This window comes from Neolamprologus brichardi, chromosome 14 (assembly GCF_056152115.1).
Source record: "Neolamprologus brichardi isolate AB-2024 chromosome 14, ASM5615211v1, whole genome shotgun sequence".
Taxonomy (NCBI): domain Eukaryota; kingdom Metazoa; phylum Chordata; class Actinopteri; order Cichliformes; family Cichlidae; genus Neolamprologus; species Neolamprologus brichardi.
Genome location: NC_142117.1, coordinates 23,440,813 through 23,467,729, shown reverse-complemented (window position 1 = coordinate 23,467,729; position 26,917 = coordinate 23,440,813). Strand labels below are relative to the sequence as shown.

The 26,917-nt window shown below is 37.9% G+C and overlaps 1 protein-coding gene across 1 annotated transcript; it reads left to right on the top strand.

Moving 5' to 3' along the window:
* The first annotated feature begins 10,962 nt into the window (after positions 1-10,962).
* On the top strand, positions 10,963-25,474 carry LOC118454545 (uncharacterized). The gene is made up of 15 exons (XM_087850994.1): positions 10,963-11,000; positions 11,110-11,130; positions 11,416-11,461; positions 13,756-13,898; positions 14,698-14,832; positions 14,988-15,182; positions 15,567-15,580; positions 15,685-15,707; positions 16,840-16,940; positions 19,617-19,708; positions 20,249-20,475; positions 21,696-21,855; positions 24,128-24,290; positions 24,419-24,469; positions 24,560-25,474. Exons 1-15 carry the CDS (start codon positions 10,973-10,975, stop codon positions 24,856-24,858), a joined length of 1,698 nt encoding a protein of 565 aa, XP_087707120.1. The 5' UTR covers positions 10,963-10,972; the 3' UTR covers positions 24,859-25,474.
* The last annotated feature ends 1,443 nt before the right edge of the window (positions 25,475-26,917 follow it).

Sequence of the window (26,917 nt, the reverse complement as noted above, 5' to 3'; positions counted from 1 at the left end):
AAACAAAAACAAGGAACAAAACCATAACTGATTTAAAAAAAAAAAAAAAGTATTTCAAGTACAGATAGGGGCTGCAGTGACTCAACACTTCACTGTTTTAACACTCGTTTTTTTTTTTTGTTTGTTTGTTTTCTTTTACGTAATTTCTCCTGAATGTTGTAATATTGTTCTTCTTGGTGGCTGGCTGATGGGACAATAGCACTGTATAACACCACTGTGAGGCTCTGCCTAACATCCTACTTTTAAATACTGTAGGAACCACAAGTAAGCTCACAGTCTAAGAGTAAAGTGCTCTAATGGGATGATAAGATACTATAAGGTCAGCAAGATAAGATAGGGCCTTATTATTTAAATCTGATGAGAAGGATTTTAAATTTGATTCTGGATTTAATAGGAAGCCAATGAAGAGAACAAAATAAAAGAGAGTTATACTCATTCTAGTCCCTGTCAGTACTCTTGCTGCAGCATTTTGGATAAACTGAAGGCTGTTGAACAGTAACTCAAAGAGAAGAAAATCAAGTGGAGTCCTGGGGCATTCCTGCACTGCGAAACCCAGAGAGTCTAACCGAAGATCCCAATTCCATTTCTGAATGAACTTGTGTTATTCAGCCCCTCAGTCAACTTGATGGTGGTAGATGCTGGTCCGAACAGATTTTGTTTTCATTTGCGCAACATCTCTAAAATTAGAAATATCCTGTCTCAGAGTGACGCTGAAAAACTAGTTCATGCATTTATTACTTCCAGGCTGGACTACTGTAATTCATTATTATCAGGATGTCCTAACAACCCCCTGAAAATCCTTCAGTTAATCCAAAATGCTGCAGGAAGAGTACTGACAGGGACTAGAAAGAGAGAGCATAGTTCTCCTTTATTGGCTTCCCTTCACTGGCTTCCTGTTAAATCCAGAATTGAATTCAAAATCCTGCTCCTCACATATAAGGTCTTAAATAATCAGGTCCCATCTTATCTTAATGACCTTGTAGTACCATATCACCCTATTAGAGCACTTCGCTCTCGCACTGCAGGCTTACTTGTTGTTTCTAGAGTATTTAAAAGTAGAATGGGAGGCAGAGCCTTCAGTTTTCAGGCCCTTCTTCTGTGGAACCAGCTTCCAGTTTGAATTTGGGAAATAGACACTATCTCTACTTTTAAGATTAGGCTTAAAACTTTCCTTTTTGCTAAAGCATATAGTTAGGACTGGACCAGGTGACCCCGAATCCTCTCTTAGTTATGCTACAATAGACGTAGGTTGCCGGGGATTCCCATGATGCATTATGTTTTTCCATTCCAGTCAGCTTTTTGACTCACTATGTGTTAATAGACCTCTCTGCATTGAATCATATCTGTTATCAGGGGCGATTCTAGGATCAGAGCTTTGGGGTGCTGACCACAGAGAAAGCTGACCAGCCAGGCAAGAAACTTTACTCGTCACGATGAGACTTCTTCCCTGTCTCTGTCAGTCCCTGCATTCCTAAATGCCTCCAATTGTCCCGAGTTCCCTCTGACTGTCTCCTTGGTGCATTTAAACCCCTGTTCCTCCCTGTCCTCATCGTCTGTTGTCTTCGTCTCCGTTATCAGTCATCATAATTTTACCATCTCTGTGCAAGTCTGCAAATTTCTTTATTAAATCATAAGATTCTTAAATTCATCAAGTCTCTCTGTGCCTGGGTTCTCATCACAAAACATGACATCACTGTTTTGTACATTTTAACACAATTTAATCCCCACATTTGTGAAAGAAAAGCAAAATACTTTTTTGAAAAGTCTGTAACAAAACCATCAAATCTGATAAAGGTTATTTAAATGCTGCAAAAGAAGAATGTATTGGAATAAAAAAATACATATCCTAACCTTGATTACTGGCGGAGAATAATGAATAATGCTCATAGTGAGTAAAAAATAAGCTGAGTGCATTTTTTGGCCAGAGATTCACTTTTAATGTGTATGTATAATATAATACAGATACATAAAAAATACACTCCAAAAACAGAAGAGTCCTTGAAAGGTACAAATGTACTATATATATATATATGTATGTATATATATATATATATATATATATATATATATATATATATATATCCAGTCCAGTAATATATATCCAGTGTATACACACATATCCAGTTTATACAATGTATGAAAAGATCTTTACTGCAGATACTACTATGGCTCTGCAGATTTTTTATTTTATTTTAACCTATGTGACTTTCATTTTAGTAACAGATTGGAATTTTGTGTTGTAAGATGTATGAGTAAGTGTTCTAAGATGTATCTTACACTTGGATCTTACACTTTCACCTGAATGTGGCTCCTTTTTAAAAAAATACTTCCTTATATCCATTATGAACCTGGCTGTCTCTCTGTATACACACACACACACACACACACACACACACCAGGAGTTATAAGGTTAATGGACATCCATTTAGCTAGCTAGTTAGTACCTTGGGCACATGCACATATGACAAAATATCTACATTTTTGTTGTTAAACTATTATGTCTCAACAAAGTACTTTTTCTATATTTTTAGTAGTGTGTCACACAGCCAACATGCTTTAAAAGTGCTTGCTCATAGAGGGGTCATATGTTTATTTATCCCCCCAAAAACAAACAAACAAACAAACAAACAAACCAACAAAAAACTAGAGTTCTCCAGTGCTGCAGTACTTGTCTAGCGATTTCCCGGAATAATGGCAGTGTAGATAAAGCTTGTGGCGTTCACTGCATTTGAATAAAACACCAAATCCACACTTTTAAGCTTAAATATCAAAACTTACATTTTAACTACTGATTTTATCTTCTGTTCTGATTTTATCTACTGGTTTTTTGTTTTTTTTTAAATCAATTTTAAATCATGCTTTTTATTTGTTTTTGTTTTTTAATGTCTCTGTAAAGCACTTTGAATCACCTTGTTGTTGAATTGTGCTATATAAATAAACTTGCTTTGCCTTGTTAATGTTAATTCTGCTATAGGCTCCTTGTATGTTCAAAACAATTACTTGATTCATCAAATGACTCTTCTTTTGCAGAAAATGGATCAGTTGAGCATCACCTACAATAAGAGACAGTATTAAAGACATTATCAGAAAATAAAATATATGTAATTAATATAAAAAAACAGCATAACACAGCAGTGGTGCTGCAAATAAAATGAGAAAGTCAGTCCATTTCTCCAAAATTATCACTAATTATCTAGAAAAACTTTTTTTTCAGATTATACGGTCTGACATTAATAAGACTAATGTATTTTGTAAGCTAAAAAGTATATCTTTATAAGAATACAAAGCAATTAGAAACGGCGGTGTCTTGAGCTCTGTTGGACAATGTTACATTCAGGGGCTGGACAAGTTCAGTGGGCTGACACACTTGTGGACTGAGAGATCAATATAATTTCTTGGTCGAAATGGTTATTTAGGCTACGAGCCACTGCGCACCTACTCTACAAGCACTAATACCAACGTAATAGTTCATGTACGTGTTTTGACTACTCACAGTAAGTCGGGTCTTGACTGGAACAATTTTTGTCCCATGAATTCTGTGGCTCCATCCAGTAGTGGAAATAGAAATTTAAAAAAATGTAACCATAGGAAAAAACAAAACAAAAAAACAAACAAACAAAAAGCAGAAGTATGGCAATATCCAGTCAGTTCACTCATCAACTTAAATAATAGGAAAGGAACTGGTCTAACAACTTCCTACAAATTTCACACAAGCTGAACCCAAGGCCCAAAGCACTGACAACAGACACATTTCCACAATCACTGCAATGATTGAAATGAAAAACAAACAAACAAAAGCATTCTCATCCCTATGGTAACAGGACTTACCATAAATAGGACATTAAAAAAAACAAAAACAAGGAACAAAACTAGGGATGGGTATCGAAAACCGGTTCTTGTTGAGAACCGGTTCCCACTTTTTCAATTCCTTGGAATCTTTGCCATTTTTGCAAACGATTCCCTTATCGATTCCAGTCGCCCCGAATGACGTCACCACGTTGCGGAGCGTCATTTACCTGGCAGAAAACATGGCGGCTCAAACGCTAAAAAGTTTGGTTATACTTTACGAGAACGGATGACAACAGGGCAACTTGCAATACTTGCAAAGTAGATATTTCATTTAAGGTTGGAAACACTACGAATATGCAAAAGCATTTGTTCACAAAACGCGCGATAACCTTAAATGAATGTCGTGTTTTTAATTCCGCTCCGGACTCGTGAATCTCAACCCAGCAGCAGCGGTAACGTTTGCACGTCCTCTCCCGTTAATACGGCAGGTAAATAATCAACTAACAGTGCATATTATGTTAGCGCGATCTGCTTTATTACAAAACCTGCCATTACTGTGCATTTAGGTGACCATGATGAGAGAGACAGACAGAGTCTGGCTGGCTCAGATGCTGGCAGTTCTTGCTACAGTCTACCGGTAGCGTCTCCTTTCAGGCCAGGATAGACGAATGTCACCGAGCAGTGACTAAGTTTGTGGTAAAAGGCTTGCACCCATTTGCCACAGCAGATGCCCCCGATTTTCGGTAAGTGAATGTGTTTAATTGTAGGCCGGGACATTATTGGATATTCTTGTGTAATTGCTACAGAAGAATATTTATTTTATTATTTTACATTCACAATTTTTTTTCCTGGGGACCCTGTGACACCCCATTGAAGAGCCGTAAGTTGGATCTGTTAAGATCTCACTGTTGGGTTTGTAAGGCCATGTTACTCCTAAATTTCTATCTTGTTCAAAGAGAAGATATAAAACAAAGATCTAAGCTAATTGACCTTAGTGTTCTCCTTTTTTTTAAAAAAAATAATCGATAAGAGAATCGATAAAGAATCGAATCGTTAAACAGAATCGAAAATGGAATCGGAATCGTGAAAATCTTATCAATACCCATCCCTAAACAAAACCATAACTGATTTAAAAAAAAAAAAAAAAGTATTTCAAGTACAGATAGGGGCTGCAGTGACTCAACACTTCACTGTTTTAACACTCGTTTTTTTTTTGTTTGTTTTTTGTTACGTAATTTCTCCTGAATGTTGTAATATTGTTCTTCTTGGTGGCTGGCTGATGGGACAATAGCACTGTATAACACCACTGTGAGGCTCTGCCTAACATCCTACTTTTAAATACTGTAGGAACCACAAGTAAGCTCACAGTCTAAGAGTAAAGTGCTCTAATGGGATGATAAGATACTATAAGGTCAGCAAGATAAGATAGGGCCTTATTATTTAAATCTGATGAGAAAATGTGATGAGAAGGATTTTAAATTTGATTCTGGATTTAATAGGAAGCCAATGAAGAGAACAAAATAAAAGAGAGTTATACTCATTCTAGTCCCTGTCAGTACTCTTGCTGCAGCATTTTGGATAAACTGAAGGCTGTTGAACAGTAACTCAAAGAGAAGAAAATCAAGTGGAGTCCTGGGGCATTCCTGCACTGCGAAACCCAGAGAGTCTAACCGAAGATCCCAATTCCATTTCTGAATGAACTTGTGTTATTCAGCCCCTCAGTCAACTTGATGGTGGTAGATGCTGGTCCGAACAGATTTTGTTTTCATTTGCGCAACATCTCTAAAATTAGAAATATCCTGTCTCAGAGTGACGCTGAAAAACTAGTTCATGCATTTATTACTTCCAGGCTGGACTACTGTAATTCATTATTATCAGGATGTCCTAACAACCCCCTGAAAATCCTTCAGTTAATCCAAAATGCTGCAGGAAGAGTACTGACAGGGACTAGAAAGAGAGAGCATAGTTCTCCTTTATTGGCTTCCCTTCACTGGCTTCCTGTTAAATCCAGAATTGAATTCAAAATCCTGCTCCTCACATATAAGGTCTTAAATAATCAGGTCCCATCTTATCTTAATGACCTTGTAGTACCATATCACCCTATTAGAGCACTTCGCTCTCGCACTGCAGGCTTACTTGTTGTTTCTAGAGTATTTAAAAGTAGAATGGGAGGCAGAGCCTTCAGTTTTCAGGCCCTTCTTCTGTGGAACCAGCTTCCAGTTGGGATTCGGGAGACAGACACTATCTCTACTTTTAAGATTAGGCTTAAAACTTTCCTTTTTGCTAAAGCATATAGTTAGGACTGGACCAGGTGACCCCGAATCCTCTCTTAGTTATGCTACAATAGACGTAGGTTGCCGGGGATTCCCATGATGCATTAAGTTTTTCCATTCCAGTCAGCTTTTTGACTCACTATGTGTTAATAGACCTCTCTGCATTGAATCATATCTGTTATCAGGGGCGATTCTAGGATCAGAGCTTTGGGGGTGCTGACCACAGAGAAAGCTGACCAGCCAGGCAAGAAACTTTACTCATCATGACATGAGACTTCTTCCCTGTCTCTGTCAGTCCCTGCATTCCTAAATGCCTCCAATTGTCCCGAGTTCCCTCTGACTGTCTCCTTGGTGCATTTAAACCCCTGTTCCTCCCTGTCCTCGTCGTCTGTTGTCTTCGTCTCCGTTATCAGTCATCATAATTTTACCATCTCTGTGCAAGTCTGCAAATTTCTTTATTAAATCATAAGATTCTTAAATTCATCAAGTCTCTCTGTGCCTGGGTTCTCATCACAAAACATGACATCACTGTTTTGTACATTTTAACACAATTTAATCCCCACATTTGTGAAAGAAAAGCAAAATACTTTTTTGAAAAGTCTGTAACAAAACCATCAAATCTGATAAAGGTTATTTAAATGCTGCAAAAGAAGAATGTATTGGAATAAAAAAATACATATCCTAACCGTGATTACTGGCAGAGAATAATGAATAATGCTCATAGTGAGTAAAAAATAAGCTGAGTGCATTTTTTGGCCAGAGATTCACTTTTAATGTGTATGTATAATATAATACAGATACATAAAAAATACACTCCAAAAACAGAAGAGTCCTTGAAAGGTATAAATGTACTATATATATATTTTTTAATAAAAATGGAGGCAACTTTGTCTATAGTCCAGTGTATACAATGTATGAAAATGTATTTACTGCAGATACTACTATGGCTCTGCAGATTTTTTCTTTTATTTTAACCTATGTGACTTTCATTTTAGTAACAGATTGGAATTTTGTGTTGTAAGATGTATGAGTAAGTGTTCTAAGATGTATCTTACACTTGGATCTTACACTTTCACCTGAATGTGGCTCCTTTTTTTAAAAATACTTCCTTATATCCATTATGAACCTGGCTGTCTCTCTGTACACACACACACACACACACACACACACACACACACACACACACACGCACACACCATGGGTTATAAGGTTAATGGCCATCCAGTTAGCTAGCTAGTTAGTACCTTGGGCACATGCACATATGACAAAATATCTACATTTTTGTTGTTAAACTATTATGTCTCAACAAAGTACTTTTTCTATATTTTTAGTAGTGTGTCACACAGACAACATGCTTTAAAAGTGCTTGCTCATAGAGGGGTCATATGTTTATTTATCCCCCAAAAACAAACAAACAAACAAACAAACAAACCAACAAAAAACTAGAGTTCTCCAGTGCTGCAGGACTTGTCTAGCGATTCCCCAGTGTAGATAAAGCTTGTGGCATTCACTTTCTTTCCACATCCAGGTGTTCTCTCTCACCAACCGCCAATCAGCCAGGGTGTTTTAAACACAGAAACACACAGATATACAGCAAACGGTGAATAAAGAATAAGGAATGTGTTTTCAGGACAAACGTGTAAACCTGGTATTTGCGTTTTTGCTTCGGTGTTTTGTTTTAATTTTTTTAGCCGATTCACTGCTCCAAACAGATGTTGAATGTATTTTGTCTTAAATGTGTTTCGTGATGAATTGCATTATTAGAGTAAAGACGTGTGTTGTGACGCACCTTCTTAGGTGAAATTAACTCAGTAATAGTTGTTTCCCAGAGAAAAGTGTGTCAGCATGAACACGACCAGGCTATACTGGAGCGCACATAGCTGCAACTGGAACACAAATTTCTCCTTAAATTATTTTTCGTCATGTGATCTATGTCTATCTTGAGCAACTCTGTCGAGACGGTTGCGTAGGCGTCAGGTGCAATTCTTGCATCATTTGTCAAGACTTTGGGTAGTTCTTGGAGATAAAATATCACCTGAGATATAAAAAGAAAATATTGCAATATACCAAAACATGTACCAAGTTGCATGAATAACGATCTGTTGAGCTAGTTAATAGGTATGCCCTCATTGTCATCTGTTGTGATTTTATTTTGAAAGGATGCTTCCTGTTATGCTGCAGAGTGCACGCGAGAGTTCAATAAACAAAGTCACCTTTTGGTGTGATGTTCCGGTGAAAGCCGATGCCCCACGTGTGATTATTCCTCCGACTAAATAATAAGTATCTTCAATATTCATGCAGAGTCTGCTGGAAGACCCGTCTCTGCTAACACGATCTTTTCACAAATACAAAAGCGTTCCGCCAAAAATAAGAATTACATCACTCTTGAATCCAACAATAAGAAAAGAAAGACGAGGTTCATAATCTTGTTCATAATCTTAATCTTGGTAGGAGCTAACGATTCCAGGCATGAAAATAGTGCTGGAATTTACGGATTCCAGCTTTAAGTTCTTTTGACCAAGGGCGTAGATTTGGCATGGACGGAAGGGACATGTCCACCAATATTCAGCGATTATTGAATTGTCCCCACCAATAATTTGATCTATTCGAGTAAAGAAAATCAAACCCGATAGAAAGAAAAAAAAAAAAGATCTGTCAACGTCTCATTCACCCAGCGGTGCAGAAAGAGTTATATTACATTCTCTACTGGAGTCCTACCTCATGTGACAAATATGGCCAATGTGATTGGCTGTGCCTTTCAGGGAGCTCTGTTTAGTTTTAGCAGCAGCAAGCCTGCGCTGCGAGGAGGAGAGGAGGATGGCAGCAAAAAGGAAGAACCTGGATATAAGAAAATATTTTTCATAGAAACCTGTAAGTCACTTAAAGCCAAATTAACTCATAAAATGTGTCCGTCATAATAACGTTACAGGCTATGCTAGGCTTTGGCCCACATCAGTCTAAAATTGTATGTAACCATGAATAACGTGTTTTGGAAACTAAATGCACAACATGCAGCACCATTAGTTCTCTCAGTCTCAGAGCAGCATTTCTAATTTTGATTGAAACTGTCAGAGAAAACGTCAGCCTCGAGCAAGCCAGGATATTAGTTTACAGAGGCTGTTAAAATTATATGTCTAACGTTAAAATGTTGGTGACACAATAATTTCATCCTAATGGTACTGACATATTCATAGGGTTCATTTTTGAGACAAAATGTCATGAGGTAGTCATGATTTTGCAAATATTCCACCTTGTAGTGCAGTTTGCACAAATTGTTTTAAAAATGCACTCACACTATACAAACATTACTGATGAGTCAAGATCTGCACAAATTGACAGAAACACTGAAGCAGCTACACATTTTATTGTTATTGTCATGTGTGTCCTATTTGTCAGGTGACAGAAGAACCAACACAAAGCTCAGAGAGTAATGGTGATACAAGATCACAGGTGAAATTGGATGATGACTTGTTGGTTCATTACTGTATTTGAAGCACATGTGTGACTGCATGTATTTGGAATGTCTCACTGTTATTTATCAGGTGACTGAGGCAGCTCTGCCATGTTGTAGCTCAGACAGAGGTGAAGATGCGAGGTCACAGGTGACTGACTGATGATTTGGTGCTATAGATTAACTAGTATTTATTATCATGACAATTGTTAGGCTGCTGATGTAAATTGTTTCATTAGTGTATATTTGACAAAGAATCTGAATTGACATGTCTCACTTTTTATATGGCACGAATCAATGTGTTATTTTATCAGGTGGCAATATGTCCTCGTGCACTCAGAGGGGAAGAGCCAGGGCCAAAGGTGAGGCACATCAAGCACAGAATAATAATTGTAATCTGAGGATAAAACGTATGTACTGAAGCTGAAAGAAGCTTCAGTGCTCTCAGAAGACTAAAAAGATGGCTAAGGTCAACAATGACTCAAATGAGATTAAACAATGCTGCTGTATGTCCACCAGGAGAGACTGGACAGTATAGATGTAAAACAAATGTGCCAGCAGTTTATCTCAGTTAACGAGAGGAGAAGGCATGTGTTTGGCTCCTTCACATAGTGGACATTGAGTTGTTGTGTGGGACACCAGTAGCTGTAACAGTAGTTCATGTTTAGAATAGAAAATCTCAGCTCACTGATTTGATCGGGGCAATAGTGCCTAAACTGCTGCATAATTTTGCTGAGAGATCTTTTACTTTGTGGTAATCTTAGATGAGTAGTTTTATGGACAAAAACCACCAGGTCATTCAGTGTTCCCTTAGTGCTAATGGATAAGAGATGTTGGTGTAGTATAACTGAAGTAATGATGTTAAGTCCTTAAAGTCATATTCTTTTATTGTCATGACTGTATTTGAAGCTATTTTTACTTTTGTATGATACCTAATTTATATGGATTATGGCTGAAGTAAACTAAAGCCTGAAATACTTAGTCATTTGTTTAATAGTAATTTAACATTATATAATTCACATATAAAACTGTGTGTAAATTGTGATTTTAAATGGTTTAAAAGCACGTAGAATAGCATATGTAGCCAAGTATATTTCTCCTCTTTTTATTAAGAAGCAAAAACAAAAAGGAAAAAAAAAAAGAAACAGGGCAGAGTTTGGTGGTTGAATCATCCATCCCCACCAATGCCAAAATCAAATCTACGCCCTTGCTTTTGACGTTGCATCTGAATGGAGCAAAATATTTGAAGACTGTGGTAATCGGTATCTACATTCCACATGACAAATGTTTTTTGTAAGTCTTAGAAACCAATGTTGTTGTCACTTTTAGGCAAGCACATTAGTCGTGTGTGCACCCACCTTCTTGGCACCGGACAGGTGGGTGTGGCTGATATATATAGACTCATCCGTCTGCACTGCTTCACTTTCAGGGCAATAATATTCAATTAAAGTGGTCCAAAATGCTCCTATTTTGGGTTCTGCAATTTGGTATGTTTTTTTAAAATATTTTTTTTATTTTAATTGTGGGATATATTTCGAATAATTTAAGTTAAAATTTTAGAAAATTGAATAATAATGTTTTTCGCTCATTTTTCAGCTTTGGTGGTTTTCGCTTGCGGTAAGTAGACTAGGGTTTAATTTTTCTTCTAAAAGCTGATGTGCATGCTACATTTCACATTGCCAGATTTGTTATTATTTTTGATGAAAATTAATTAATTTTTTTCAGTGGACAATTTAACACTTTTGTCGTCAGCCAGACCCCAGATTTATTGCATGCCTTGTGTGTCCACTCATCAATTCTGTTGTTGAAAAATTAAATCTGGCAGTGTGACTGATTCTCTATTCTAAACGGACTCAGTTCTTATTGATTAAACTACTACTTGAAATATGTGCTTGTTGACAGAGCCCACAGGAGATACTGATGCAGCCTCTAGAAACGACTGTTACCGGTGAGACACACTTTCCTCACCTTATGTGCGAAGACCTTCAAAGTGAAAGGAAACTTTCCAATCTAAGCAGATAATTTATTAAGAATCTACTTTTCAAGTCTTGACATCGTGATATTTTTAGTACAGGGAGATGTTAAAACGTGATCCCTTCAGTCATATTGTAGCTAAGCAGTGCATCTACACGCACACCGATGGTCTAGTCCAGGGGTCAGCAACCTTTAACACCCAAAGAGCCATTTGGACCCGGTTTCCACGCAAAAGAAAACACTGGGAGCCGCAAATACTTTTTGACATCTAAAATGAAGATAACACTGTATATATTGTTTTTTACTTTTATGCTTTGTGTGAACAACTAAGGTGTGTTGCTTTATGTAATTAACGTATTTTGAACTCTTAAAAAAAATATAACAAAAGGAAAGACACCCAGCTGAACTAAAATGATCCATGTAGCAAACAAAAACTGTTGTGAGCCGCCACACACATATCGCCTTTGTGCTTTTGGAGCCTTGACCTGACTTTTAAAAAATAACTGGGGGAAAAAAGCACTATGCTGCTAAAGAATGAAAAATATATATTTGCAAAATTCTGCCTAAATAGGTATTTTACCTGGTTAATGTGTGTGGCGGGGCGTGGTCTGCAGCGCCGCTGCAGGGGAGGCGAACGCACCTGAGCGGCACCCGCAATCACGCGTCGTCGCCTTAAAGTCTGTGCTATCTATGCTTTTGTGTTGTTATGTGTCGGGCTGTGAGCAGAAAAGCGAAAGCCGGCTGTATGCGTACAGCAACCGTGTGTGAAAAGTGGCCTAAAAAGAAACATCTCGGGTCTGCCGTGATATCTTTACAATGGGACTTCTGCTCCTGAACCTTTGCACACAGCATCTGCAAATCGGGGCTGTACGAAGTCACTTTCATCTTTACGCAGGACTGTAAGCTGTCATCTGTAAGGGGTGAGCGGTGTGTGATTTTAACATAGTTCACGGTGGAGAATAGCTGCTGACATAATGTGGATCCGAAGATCCATAATTGGCCTACTTGGGGTGAAAGTCTCGATAAATGCACGGCGTTTCGGCGGGTACACCGGCTTCCGCGAGTGTGACGCTTATTTTGAGCGATGAAAAATAATAAAATAATAGAATATAATTTTATTTTTATATTTCAATATCACAATAATCTTCCAATTTAGAACTACAAGTTAAAAAAAAGAACTAATATAAATAAAATACACTTCAGCTAAATACTTCTAATTTATTTTCCCAAACCACGCGGAGCCGCACTATAAGGACTAAAGAGCCGCAGGTTGCCGACCCCTGGTCAAGTCAGTAGCGGGTTTTGACACGGGCGGTTGCCACCACGATGCCGGGTGGGGGGCGGGCATCGGCAAAAAAATAAATAAAATAAAAAAATTAGCTGCCCCGACGTCATGCCAGTCACCGATCGGCTTTCTGACGCTCATTTGCTGGGGGTAAAGGCGAGGTGAGCCCGCTGCTTGCGGCACAGGGAGGAGAGGACTGGGCGGCGGGGGATTCCCGAAACACGAAAACACCAGACACATGATGAAATGCTAGGTAAACCTTTGTGTGTGTGTGTGTGTGTGTGTGTGTGTGTGTGTGTGTGTGTGTGTGTGAGAGAGAGAGAGAGAGAGAGAGAGAGAGAGTGTGAGAGAGAGAGAGTGTGTGTGTGAGAGAGAGAGAGGGAGAGACTCTAGCGTTATTTTTGTGCCACTATTCTGAGCTCATGATGATTTAATTAAAAAAAAAAAAAAAGTGAGCGCACGTAAATGAGCAAGTCTAGACTTGCACCTGGAAATTCTGCAAGCTTGCATTTTGAAGGGAAATTAAAAAGAATTTGATTTGAGCCACGAAAAGCTAAATTTGAGTGAACAAAATTCATTGCTGCGTGCAAAAAATGTATTTTACTGTTTGATACTATCCACACACAACACATTGCGCTTGCTCGCAATCTCAACATTTCTGCCCGTGCGCGTTCAACTCTTTCTGTACACCGTTATATTTGTGCCACAAAACCAGCCAATCACAGACAGGGAGATGTTAAAACGCGATCCCTTCAGTCATATTGTAGCTAAGCAGTGCATCTATATGCACACCGATGGTCTAGTTGTATGTAGACGTTAACATGTTTTCCATCAGAGGGCAGTATAATAAAGCAAAAATGAGGAAATCTGTACAGAGATGATGTGATGATTATAGTTAATATATACTATATATATGTACTTTTATGTCTGTGAAAATGACTGTCAGTATTGATATCCTGGGTTTGGTTATCTTCGCTTTTCAGAAAAGACTGTGATGGAACAGTGTATGACATCCAAGAGGCTACTTGCTGTGGAAACAAACTTCACCCAGGTGGAAGTTTGTCTTGTTGTGGAAACGAGCCTTACAATCCTGAAACAGCCACTTGTTGTAAACACAACCTCACAGGTAATAATTTATGAACTAGCTACATAACTAAAACTGGAGTTGAATTGTACCAATTTAGACTGAAAGGAAGCACAATAGCACAGTGTTTAGCACTGTTGTCTAAGAGTAAGAAGGTCCAACATCCAACATCTGGCTAGGGCCTTTCTGTGTGGAACTTTAATGTTCTCCAGAGAACATATAAACTGGGTTTTGGTTCCATGTCCTCTCTCCTCTTTTAGCCCTAGGTATTTCTCAAGTTTCTCATGTTTCTTCCTGATGTTGTCAACATTTGTTATAGCTACATTTATCTCTGCATGTCCCTGTATATGGTTATGGCATTCCAAGATGCTAGCCCTTCCTGCTAGCATCTTGGAACCCCAACCTGGTAGGTTAACCTACCTGGGATCTACCACACCAGGTAAGACCCCAGGTGCAGACTTGCAGACTATGCAAAGATGCCTCTGAGCCATCAGCACATAACAACAGGGTGCAAGATGCTAGCAGGCAGGGCGTACCTGGAATGCCATAACCAAGTGGCCGGCATAGTATACAGAAACATTTGTGCTGAGTATGGCCTTGAAGTCCTGAGGTCAAAATTGGATATGCCTCTCCCTTTTTTATAATTTTTCCCCAGTTTTTTTGAGTGGACATCAAAGCTCATCCATCTCATATTTTGTTCTAGGTTTCCAGTGACTCAGTGCTGCTCAACTAAAAATGAAAATACCACACTAGACTGAACTTTTTTGTTCTCTTTAAACTTGTGGACTTTCTGGTACTGATTTTAGACTGTGGTTCTAGTGATTGTGTCTTGTTTTTACAGCCAGTGTTACTCAGGGTCTGAGTGAAAAGGTGTCCAAGTGCTGTGACCTAAAGGTGTACAACCCAATTAATGAAATATGTTGTCAATCAACCATCATATCAAAACGTGGACCAATGGCTGAATGCTGTGGTAAAGGTGAGCAGACACGCAGTTGGAAAAGAAGACTAAATTACATTTCTGTGAAATGTACTCCATTCAAACATTTTGAGGATATTGGAGCAGCTTCTCAGTTGAGTTATGTTTTAAGTAAAAATGAAAAAAATAAAATAAATAAATGATCTTTTCAACAGATGTTTTTGATAAGGACAAGCAGTTGTGTTGTGGTCCAGCTGATAATAAGACAATTCTGGTGAGGAATTCCCATCACCATGAGTGCTGTGGTCACAGCCAGTATGACACTGAGACTCAGTGCTGTTGTTCAAATGAGGAGAAGATGGAGATACAACCAAATAATTCATCCTGCTGTGTCAAGAATTTAAGTCCAGGTATGCTCAGTACATAATAGCATGTCATTCTTTTCTGAATGGATTTCATGACATTTTTTTGTAGTTTGAATCCAACTTTACATATCAGTCTTTAGGTATGTCAAACTGAGGCGTCTGCATGGTTACATTTGCTTAAAAAAAGAATCAGCTTTCGACTTGTTTGCTTGTAGAAAATTTCCCTTTTTCCATTTCCTTTGGATGGTTAAAGGAAGCTTATGCTAATTACTGTGAGTAAAGCCTGTATGTTGACTTTCTTTCCCACTGCAGGCCTTTCAAGTGGAAATTGTTTTGTTTTTTGTTTGTTTTTTTCAGTATACTGAATTATAAGCTGAAATTAGGCATCTTTCTTTCTTATTTAAAAATCTTGATGCTTTTTGTCCACAGGTGTGGAAAAACAGGTAAGCACACTGTAACAAAAGTATTGATTGCCTTAGATTGGTCAATAAAGAAACGTATTGGTCCTTTCTTAAACAATATTTTTACATCCCATTTTATTTTACAGATCACAGAGCTTCAACCCAACTGGTAGGTTAAAGGAACTTTTTGCAATTATTCTAGGTCTTTGTCAGCCCTTGGCATTTCTCAAGCGTCCTTCTTTCTAATCTCGCTTCTTATAGCTAATTGTATCACCACGGCGCTGTTCTCTGCTTTTTCACCTTTGTTATGTCTGGTTGGTAAGCTATCACCAGTTTGCCCATCTGTATCTGGAAGTCCCAAAGACAACACAGAGGCACTAATCATGGCAGTACAGGAACAAGCCCTGAGCAAAAGATCCATAGAAGCTGGAGTCTACCACACCAGGCAAGACCCCAGGTGCAGTCTGTGTAAAGATGCCACTGAGACAATCTGCCACATAACAGTAGGGTGCAAGATGCCCACAGACAGGGCATACATAGGACGCCATAACCAAGTCGCCAGCATAGCATACAGGAACATCTGTGCGGAGTATGGCCTGGAAGTCCTGAGGTCAAAACAGGACACGGGTGGTTGTGAATGACCAAACTAAGAGCCTGTGGGACTTCCAGATACAGACAGACAAACTGGTGATGGCTATGAACAGGACACAGTAGTGGTAGACAAGCAGAGGACCCAAGCTTGAACAAGGGGTAAGCAGGGGAAAGAGGGGAATTTTTAATTCATGTAATTTACATCCATATCTATATGTTTATATAGTTCTCTCTCTCTGTCATGTTCTCCCCTTGCCTGTGTTGGTTTTCTTCGGGTACTCTGGCTTCCTCCCACAGTCCAAAGAAATGTAGTTAGTGGTGTTAGGTTGATTGGTGATTCCAAATTGCCTGTACAAGTAAATGCAAATGGTTGTCTGTCTCTCTGCGTTAGCCCTGCGTCAGGCTGGTGATCTGTCCAGGGTGTAGCTTGCCTCTATGGTAGCTGGGATAGATTTATGATATAGGTATATAAGATGTATCACATACCTCTATAGATAGGTAAAGGAACCATTCCACTTTCCATTTATTCCGGTTTGACTTTATTAAATGAAATCTCTTTACATATTTTACATTTGTGTGCCATACATTAGTCTATGCTGTTTAAAAAAACAAAAACAAACAAACTATTAATTGTGTTTGACTTTGTGGTTTTGTTCATGTGATGTGGACAGTTTGTGTGTTTATTTTTGCCCGTCTTTGTACATCCACAGCACTGAACCAAACACACATCTCTGTGGGTCATCATGTTACAATCCAAAGGAAAGTCAGTGCTGTGAGAGAAATCAAAAGCCACACTGGTTCTGTGCCTCAGGTAACACCGTCTCCATGTTTGTTTTGACATTTATCCACTTTATCTGTTAGTTACTAGTTGATGTGACTTGGCACCACAGGGTGATCTTAACTATACAGCTTCAATAGCAGTTAGAGCTTTTTGGTATCTTGTGTGTATCAGTGTGAAAGCAAAGAAGTTCAACAAAATACTAAACTAATAATGTAAATCTAAAATGATATTAAAATAAGAAATGGTGCCATTTTCGCTCATTTTGAAGTCATAAACCTTAAACAGTTCTAAAAGACGGGGACAGGAACACATATACCTTTGATATGATATGATATGTTTTTTTATTGATTAGCATTCAAATATCTCAGTGAAGACAGAACAAAGATCTACCACAAAGCAAGAAAGCATGAGACAAGGCTAATCAAAAGGTATTGGCTGAAGCATTTGCTTATTACGCCAACCCTTTTAACAAAAGATCTTTTAGCATGCAGCTCCTGTACACAGGGCTCGAAGCAAATAATAAAACAAAGCAAAAACAAAACAAACAAACAAACAAACAAGAAAAAAACAAAAAAACAAAAAACTTTCCACCTTAGTAAGTAACTACATCAAAGCAAAAGAATCAAGAGGTTTTTTTGTTTTTTGTTTTTGTTTTTCTTTGCTCTTTTCATTCTTGATATATATATTTTTCTAATACTCTATTTTTAAACATATTTTTAAACAAGGAAAATGAACTACACCTTTTTAAATCACTGTCATAACTATTCCACAGGTTAACTCCTCTAACAGAAACACATCTCTGCTTTATATTTGTCCTTATCTTGTTTTTTTTAAAGAAATCTGTTCCCCTTAAGTCATATTGACTCTCTCTGACTTTGAACAGCTTCTGAGTACTGGGGCAAAGCAAGTTATTTTGTGCTTTATACATTATCTGTGCCATTTTATATTCAACTAAATCATAAAATTTCAGGGTATTCAGATTAATAAACAAAATGTTAGTTGGTTCTATATAGTTTGATTGGTTTATAATTCTTATAGCTCTTTTTTGCAACTTGAAAATAGGAAGAGTTTTCGTTTTATATGCATTACCCCATATCTCCAGACAGTAAGTCATATATGGAAGCAACAGAGTACAGTACTCCTGTACTCCTTTTGTTGATTATGCTGTGCCCTACGAATTTTCCGTCTGTGATGGTTCTCGAGCCAGCTTTGTACTCTTTTACTACCATGTAATCTATTATAAAGAATACCCAGTCATGCCCAGTCATTGTCTAACATGAAAAAAAGACATCTGCATGGCAGCAAGTTCTTCCAAATCCTCGATTTATTTTTCGGTAATATCAAGGCTTTCATCATGCAAGTTACTCAAGCCCCACACCCTAACAAATGGTTTGATGCTTTAACTCAAGAAAGAGCAGTATTTCATGCCACAAACAGAGTTCAACTAAATGTAAAACATTTGTTGTTATAGGCAGACAATTAGCCAATAACAAACCCTGCTGAAAATAAGGCAAAAAAATGTAGGAGGAAGCAACAGTAAAGGCTGTGAATAAAGCCACAGAGACAAATGACTGAACGATTTGACTAAAAAAACTGAATGTTGCGAAGAGTTGTTTCTGTCTGACTTACTTCCCAGGTTGCCCTCAGATAAATCCAGACAGTGAACTAAATTTCTTTATGCTTACCGACAATGAAGTATGTGTCATCATACTTTGAGACGGTTAAGAAGTCTGTCTTGCGAGGATCAACGTCATGGGAAATGCAGGTGACGCATGAAAGCCTGGCTACTCAAAGCCTGTTTAAAAAAGGTTGTAAACAAGCCTACATGTATCGGAATTTTTTTTTTTTTTTTTTTTTTTTTTTTTTTTCCCCCATTCTCGATGGATACAGACATCTAAATTTTTAGTAGCAACTGGTGTGAAGATAACATGTTTTAATGCAAATGTTGTCATGTGCATTCTGGTATTGTGAACAACCACAATTGATCACACAGCTTCCGGCTTCTTGTGCCATCCAGTAGAACAATAAAGCTTTTTAATGAATAAAGAGAAAGTGAAATTAAAAGAGAGAAGGGGAGAGAGACACATTTAGAAAAAAAGCAAGTATGTTTTTTTTGTTTTGTAACTACGGAAATGACTCATTAGATGAGCAACATCTTTTGGATAAAACTAGCTCCCATAAACTGCAAACTCACACTCCAAAAAGGATGTTAGCCCAACAACACATGGCAAACTGCAGCTCGTTTGTTAAAAACATTTCTGGAGATCTGAATGGGTTCATTAACTTTGTTGTACTGCTATATCTTGTTATCTTTATGACATGTTGTTGAACCAGAAAGTCACCCAACTCTTTTTTTTTTTTTCACTTATTCCCTCCACTTTACCACAGTTTTGCCCTCACTCTGATTTTTGCACATTTGGCTTCACATGCCATCAGGGTTCTTTTTTCTGACAGATAATTCCTCTGTGCGTCGCTTACCCTTTGCAGATGGAGACAATAAACTTATGTCTATTAAAGAGGATATTGTATTTGAAACTCAAGTAGTAAGTGTGCGAAACAGGGAACGTGTATATTTTCTTCTCTCTCAAACCCCCTGAGTCATCTTTTCCACATATCATTTATCTCAACATGTTCAGTCTGATAAGTTTTTATTGCAACTCCTCTCTCTTCTTTCCACCTTTCTGACCCTCACATCCCTCTATTTAGGTCTAAGCAAGACGACACCAACTGTGTATAACCCACGCACACAAGTCTGTTGTGGTGGATGTGTATCTGCGTGGAAGCCTTGGATAGATCAAGTAATGGACTAATTGCTTTACTTTTATTCTGGCTGCTTAGCTGGAAGAGTTTTAATTTTTACTTTTTTTAATGCAAAGGTTAACAATTTTTATCTTTTTAAATTAGCTAATGTACACACATTCATTTCAGTATTAAATTCAAAAGTATTAAGTTCAAAAGAACACTTGAATCTGGAGCACTGACAGGAATGGTACAGAATGATCCCAGAAGAAAAAAAAGAGCTTTTTCTATGCAAGTTTGATTAGAGAGCTCTGAGTTCCACCCTGCTCCTTTTATACAGTAAACAAGGGTATTTACGATCTGATGTCTAAAGGTCATCTAAAGGCATAGGTAGCAGTTACAAGTAATGCAAAAGTGTGTGTGTGTGGGGGGGGGATATTGTGTGTGTGTGGGATATCACCTATGTGCATTTGAATGTGTAGAGGAAAAGCCTGGTTTTGTCTGCATTGCTTCACACTTAAATTCATTACCTCTGAAGTTACAGAGACAGGTTGTGTCAAAACGCTGCAATGTTACGGTATTATCTCTGATTCTTCCAGTGCTGTGGAGAGACGCCGTATGGCTCGGCACAATGTGGAGTTCTCTGTTGTAATAACACCTTGTACGAGGACAGAGACGATGGAGAGGAATGTTCAGAGATGGGTATTCCTTACAACCCGGCTAAAGGGACCATGTGTTGTTCTCACTTTCACGGCAGCCCAGGACAACACTGCTGTGGGACAGAAATTTACCAGCCTGATGTTGAGATTTGCTGCAATGGACACAGGTGTGTGTGTGTGTGTGTGTGTGTGTGCTGCTTAATGGTTTTAAACAATTGAATTTAAAAAAAAAAAAAATCACATTCATATTCACTGGTATTATATTTGCTTTTTTTGTTTACTCTTAAAAACACCCTCTACAGACAAAATTACAACGTCATTATGATAAGAGGAGCACCTCAATGTCAGCTGTATATATTTCATTTTGTTTAATATACTGGGATATTTGTAATTAGAGCTATTTGTTATATTTTTGTAACTCTGTCACTTTTTTGCTTTATTTGGTTTAGTTAGTTAGTTACTGTTCTTACTGTCATGGAACAACTGTGCCCACATAATCTCCTCTGAGATTAATAAAGCTAATCATTTACGAGACAGGCAGACATTCCAGACATACCGAAGGTCTTTCCCACCTATTTTTCCTTTCAATGCATTGAGTTACTGAAAGAATTTCTTTGCCTCATCACTCTGAGTCTCTGTCTGGGCTTGGTGCTTTTTCAAGTTTATTGTTAAAACCTGTGCATGTGCATGCTTGTCATGACTCCAGTGTTCAATGAATGTACTTTCATATTCAGTAACTGCATTTATTGCAACATTCAATGTTTTGTATTGCCATATGGGCTGGAACCAGTGTTAATGTATGAATTATCATACAACTCAGTAGCTATTCATATCCAGGTCTCAGTTGCTGTTTTATGGTAGGCTTTGTAACAGTTGAACTTGCTTAATCTTGGCGGCTCGTAAGATGCAGTAACTATCAGAGCTTGTTTTCACGAACTTTGCTGCTAGTTGTGGCGATACCAAAAGAAGATCATATTTATTTTTATGTCTTTCTTTATTTGTTATATGTCAATGAGAGGAATGTTATAACAAAAAAAAAAAAATAAGTTAATGAACATTGCTCATTGCTTTTTAAAACATAATGCATTGTTTTTCCTTTTTTTAATCCCTGGAGAAAATTATCTTATCAATATTTTGCATTACTTTCTAACGTGGCATTAGACCCATGATCATATAATTACTAGTTAAGAATACAAACCTTAAACTACAGAGTAGTTGCAGATCCAGCAACTCTGATGATATTCTGTTTTTTCAGTGCACAAATGAAGACATTCTTTTATGCTAACATCTAGCAATACACATATAGACTAATATAATTCGCCCTCTTATGAACATATATATCACTCTTCTTATTTGATATTAATTTGTCCCTCTGTTTCCCAACCAGGCATCTCAAATCAAAAAACATTTACTGCTGTGGAGTCAAAGCCTACAACATTAAAGACCCACAGATGAAGTGCTGTGCAGGAACACTGTACAATCTGACATCATTAGACAAGCATGGAGGGGATGCACAATGCTGTGGATCCATTCTGCAAAGGCCACAGGTAAAGTCAGTGACACAAATGGCAGCAACAAATCATTTTGTATTTTCTACTATTGTTATGCGCAATTCTGACAGGCTTCATCTTGCTCTTGTGGTCATTTTAAAAATGTTGTACAAAACATGATTTAGCTACTATAAAAGCTACTTTTGGCTACTCTCTTATTCACAAGGGATTATCACAGTGACTAGTATACCTTGGCAGATTTTTATGCCTTTTTGTGTGAAAAAATATGAAGGATAATGTTTAAAGAAAGGAAACTTATAACTGATAGAAAATGATAGGACAGGAGAAAAACCCTGAGGCAACCAGCAGGTCCATACCACTATGCAATTGAAGTATTATTTACTGAACAGAAGCTTTGTTTGAAGCTTTGTTTAACAGCATGTTAGAATGCATTTGGTCTCTGACTGTCTGTATTGTGCAGAGCTTAAAGACATAGGGAAGGCAAGGCAAGTTTATTTATATAGCACAATTCAACAACAAGGGGATGCTTTACAGAGACACAAAAAACAAAAACAAATAAAAAGCATGATTTAAAATTGGTAGAAAAAACAGTTGATAAAATCAGAACAGTAAATCAGTAGTTAAAATGTAAGCTTTGAAATTTAAGCTTAAAAGTGTGGATTTGGTGTTTTTATTCAAATGCAGCTGAGAATAGGTGAGTCTTCAACCTGGATTTAAATAAACTGACTGTTTCAGCTGATCTGAGGCTTTCTGGGAGTTTTTTCCAGATATATGGAGCATAAAAGCTGAATGCAGCTTCTCCGTGTCTGGTTCTGACTCTGGGAACTGATAAAAAACGGATCCAGAAGACCTGAGGGATCTGGAAGGTTCATACTGGGTCAGGAGGTCACTGATGTATTTTGGTCCTAAACCATTCAGAGCTTGAGAACCTTGGGGAACTCCACATGTGATACTTGTCTGCTCAGATGTGAAGTTACTTATTGATACAAAGTATTTCCTGTTTTCTAAGTACGTTTTGAACCAGGTTAGTACAGTTCCTGAAAGACCTGCCCAGTTCTCCAGTCGTTTGAGTAATATGTTGTGGTCAACTGTATCAAATGCTGCACTGAGATCCAGTAAAACTAAGACTGACATTTTTCCACTGTCTGTATTCAGACATATGTCATTAAACACTTTGGTCAGAGCGGTTTCAGTACTGTGGTTCTGTCTAAAACCTGACTAGAAGGCATCAAAGCAGTTATTCTGTGTTAAGAAGTAATTGAGATGTTGAGAAACTGCTTTTTCAATGATTAAAAATGGGAGATTTGAGATCAGCCTGTAGTTGTTCATTTGTGTCTTGTCAAGATTGTCCTTTTTCAGTATAGGTTTAATTACAGCAGTTTTTAGTGGTTCTGGAAACACACCTGACATTAAAGAACAGTTGACGATCTGTAACAGGTCTGACTCCAAAGTCTTTGAGACCTTTTTGAGAAAACGTGTTGGCAGGACATCTAAACAGCAAGAGGAGGAGTTCAGTTAACCTAAGATGTCCTCCAGCTCTTTGCTGTTAATAGGGTGAAACTGTTTGATGGTGTTTAAACAGTTTTTTTGGTGGACACAGTACATATCCTGAATCTGCTGTTGATGTACCAATTACTGGTCTAATCTTTTGGATTTTTTTCATTGCACGCCATGGTCACTGACACAGGAGGGTTTGTTAGCCTGTCAACTGTAGAAATTAAGACCCGAGCATTATGACTGTTTTTGGTGATGATGTCAGAGAAGTAGGACCTCCTTGCACTCCTCAGCTGTAAATTCTAATTGTGAAGTTTCTCTTTTATAGATGTCATAATGAACCTGGAGGATTGTTTTTTTCCATCTGCGCTCAGCTTTCCTACACTCTCTTTTTTCATTTTTCACCAGTGTGGAGTTTCTCCATGGAGACTTTTTCCTTCCAGAGATAACCTTCACCTTAATGGGAGCAATAGTGTCCATTACATTTAACATTTTAGCATTGAAGCTATTGACGAGCTCATTGACATACAGATTGTTTTAAAGAAAAGAAGGATCTCAAATTTAAATACAGCTTATGTTGTACCATAACTATTATTATTATTAGGTTTTAAGCAGGTATATACTATAACTCAAGCAAGTCAAGGAAGTTTTTTTTTTTTTTTTTTACGACCATGTGTAAAAAATTTAGCTGACCTGTAGCAACATCTTACCATGAATGTGAGATTGTGAACTGCCTGAATTAGCACAATGACTCAATGACTTTAAACGGTTGTGCTTTCATTAACCATAATTGATGATATATCTTCAAATCCAGGACATTTGCTGCTCAAGTGAGGACAAAGAGGTGCTGTACTCTGCCAAGACAGGGTTTAGCTGCTGTGGTCACCTCCACTATAACACCAGCCTGTGGTCATGCTGTGCTGGGAGGCTGAGATCGATCCATGAAGCAGGACAGGATCAAAGAAGGATGATAAAAGGTCTGTTTAGATGTTACACATTCTCTTTTACAAAGTAGGACTTAATTTCATGTCAATTTATCTTGATGGCACAACCTAGAGATCTCACTTTACCAATAATATGTCTATAATGTTCTTTTTTTTTTCAGAATCCAGAGTTCTATCTGTGAATAATTTGAATAAAGCTAATCTTTGCAGAGGTATTCTAAAAACATATTGGTAAAAAGAAAAGATATTTATGAATTGATATGAATTTGTAGTGTAATATATTTATGTATCTTTCTCCTTAGTGTACATTGGGGCTGTGGAAAGTGTCTCTCTGCAGAGCGTTGTGTTCAGGAATGTTTTGATGGTCGATGGGATGAAGGCCAAAGTGAAAGCTCTGCCTTTGCCCTACGTCCTGGAAACAAATGATCGCTGTAGCTATCCTAAACTGATTCCTGGGAAGACCTACTTCTTTAACAAAGACAATATTTTCACTGGTTTCATCGATGATTCTTTTCTGCAGCCACTCCATTTCATTATTTCCAAGTGTTCACCTAGGATCACCACTCACCGAAAATCAACAAATATGTCTTTTGTATACTGAGCACTCACACTAAAGCTGAGTGTATGCTGACACCAGCCCAGCAGCTAGACCCTGAACTTCAAAATGTAACAAAGGCAATAATGAACAGATAGGCTGGTAGCATTATAACCTTCACTTCTAAATGTACATGTTTCTAAAGCAGATATATTGTGGGGATTACTTTGTCTTTGAGATGGTTTTTAATTTTGCTCTCTGTAGCTTAAGATTCAAATCTAATTTTCAATATAAGGACTGTTTTTAATACTTTATGGAATCCTTAAAATGTCAATCCTTTCAGGACTGCATGAACTCTTTGGGACTTGTATATTGGACAATTGATAGGCATGCAGCTTTATGGCCAGATGACGCCTGTTTCCTCATTGTTCCAAACAAAGCAGATAAATGATCTTGAGTTTATTCTATGTGTTGAATGTGGCTTTGATAAATTTACAGTGGAGCTCTCAATGTAAATCTATCAAACAGTGAACTTTCTTTTTAATATTCTGCTTTTTAAGCAGCCTTTAATTTATGCACCACAGAATAACTGTGGTGCATAAAGTAGATATTTGAAGCAATATTGATGCAACAGAGTTCAGTGGGGAGTCAATCTTTCATTATGTGAATTTATATATGAAAATTATATCTGTAAAATGAAAATTAAACCAGCTTCATCTCAAAGAATAAATGAATTAACTTCCTATTGTGTTCACTATCTTCTATATTTGTTACTGACTGTAGTCACTTCATGATATAACCACACTTTGACTAGTTGACACAGAAGATAAAGTCTTAAAACAGATGTTAACCTTTCCCAAGACCAGAAATTGGATATAACATATGACTCATTAAACTCATTAAGTTAGGACATTATAAAGTATAACTATTAAAGGTGCCACTAAAAGTCAAAAGATAGCCATAAACAGGAGGATATAGCTGATCAGTATATTTATATGTAAAATGGTCAATTTAATAGTTGCTCAGCCAGTCCACTCTGATCTAAAGTGGTGAACTGGCTACTGAAAGACCAGCATTACTCTTAGTTACTTATAGGTTGATCCTGCATAGATGGCTTCAGACTAATTTGGCCTACGTCAGGCCCCTAAACTGTACCTAGTTATATTCCAAGTCCATTGGGAGTTGCTATAACAGGTGTGGTGATTAGATACCTGGCCTGCAAGTATGCTCAGGCCCCAGTTTTTGCCAGAGTAGGTGGACATTCATGGAGAGAGAGGTAGGACCAGGCGAGTCCTTTCATTCACTAGCTTAATCTGAACCCTGGATCGCCTGCTGGGTAATACTTGTAGATCAGAGATTAGGGCTTTTTAAACAGAGAGCCGATTCACACTTCCTGTATTGGGGTGCTGGTTCTGACAATCCACAAGATGATCTCCTATGGCAACCACTAAAACAAAGAGGATTAGCAACTACTTTCACATTTTAGTTAGAAATGCATGAAAAGGCAAATTCATTTTTAAATTTTTTTTGAAATGCAGTTTTCTGCTTTTTTTTAGGTTTTTTTTGTTATTGTTGTGTCATCTCTGTCAACCAACTATTGAAATGATAGAATGACCATTTCTTTGTTAGTGGGCAAACTTTCCCTGACTGTAAGCTTTTACATTCAAAATTACATAAAACCAGACCGAGGAAAAAAAGTCAAAAACATCAACATCCAAGCAAGAAAAAAACCCAGCTTAGTCAGTCTAAATCACAGGTGTCGAACTCCAGGCCTCAAGGGCTGGTGTCCTGCAGGTTTTGGATGTAACCTTGATACAAGACAGCTGATTTAAAGGCTAAATTACCTCCTCAACATGTCTTGAAGTTCTCCAGAGGCCTGGTAATGAGGTAATGAACTAATGAACTAGGGGGCGATTGTGGCTCAAGGGTTGGCAGTTCGTCTTGTAATTGGAAGGTTGACGGTTCGAGCCCTGGCTCGGACAGTCTCGGTCGTTGTGTCCTTGGGCAAGACACTTCACCCGTTGCCTACTGGTGGTGGTCAGAGGGCCCCGGTGGCGCCAGTGTCCGGCAGCCTCGCCTCTGTCAGTGCGCCCCAGGGTGGCTGTGGCTACAATGTAGCTTGCCA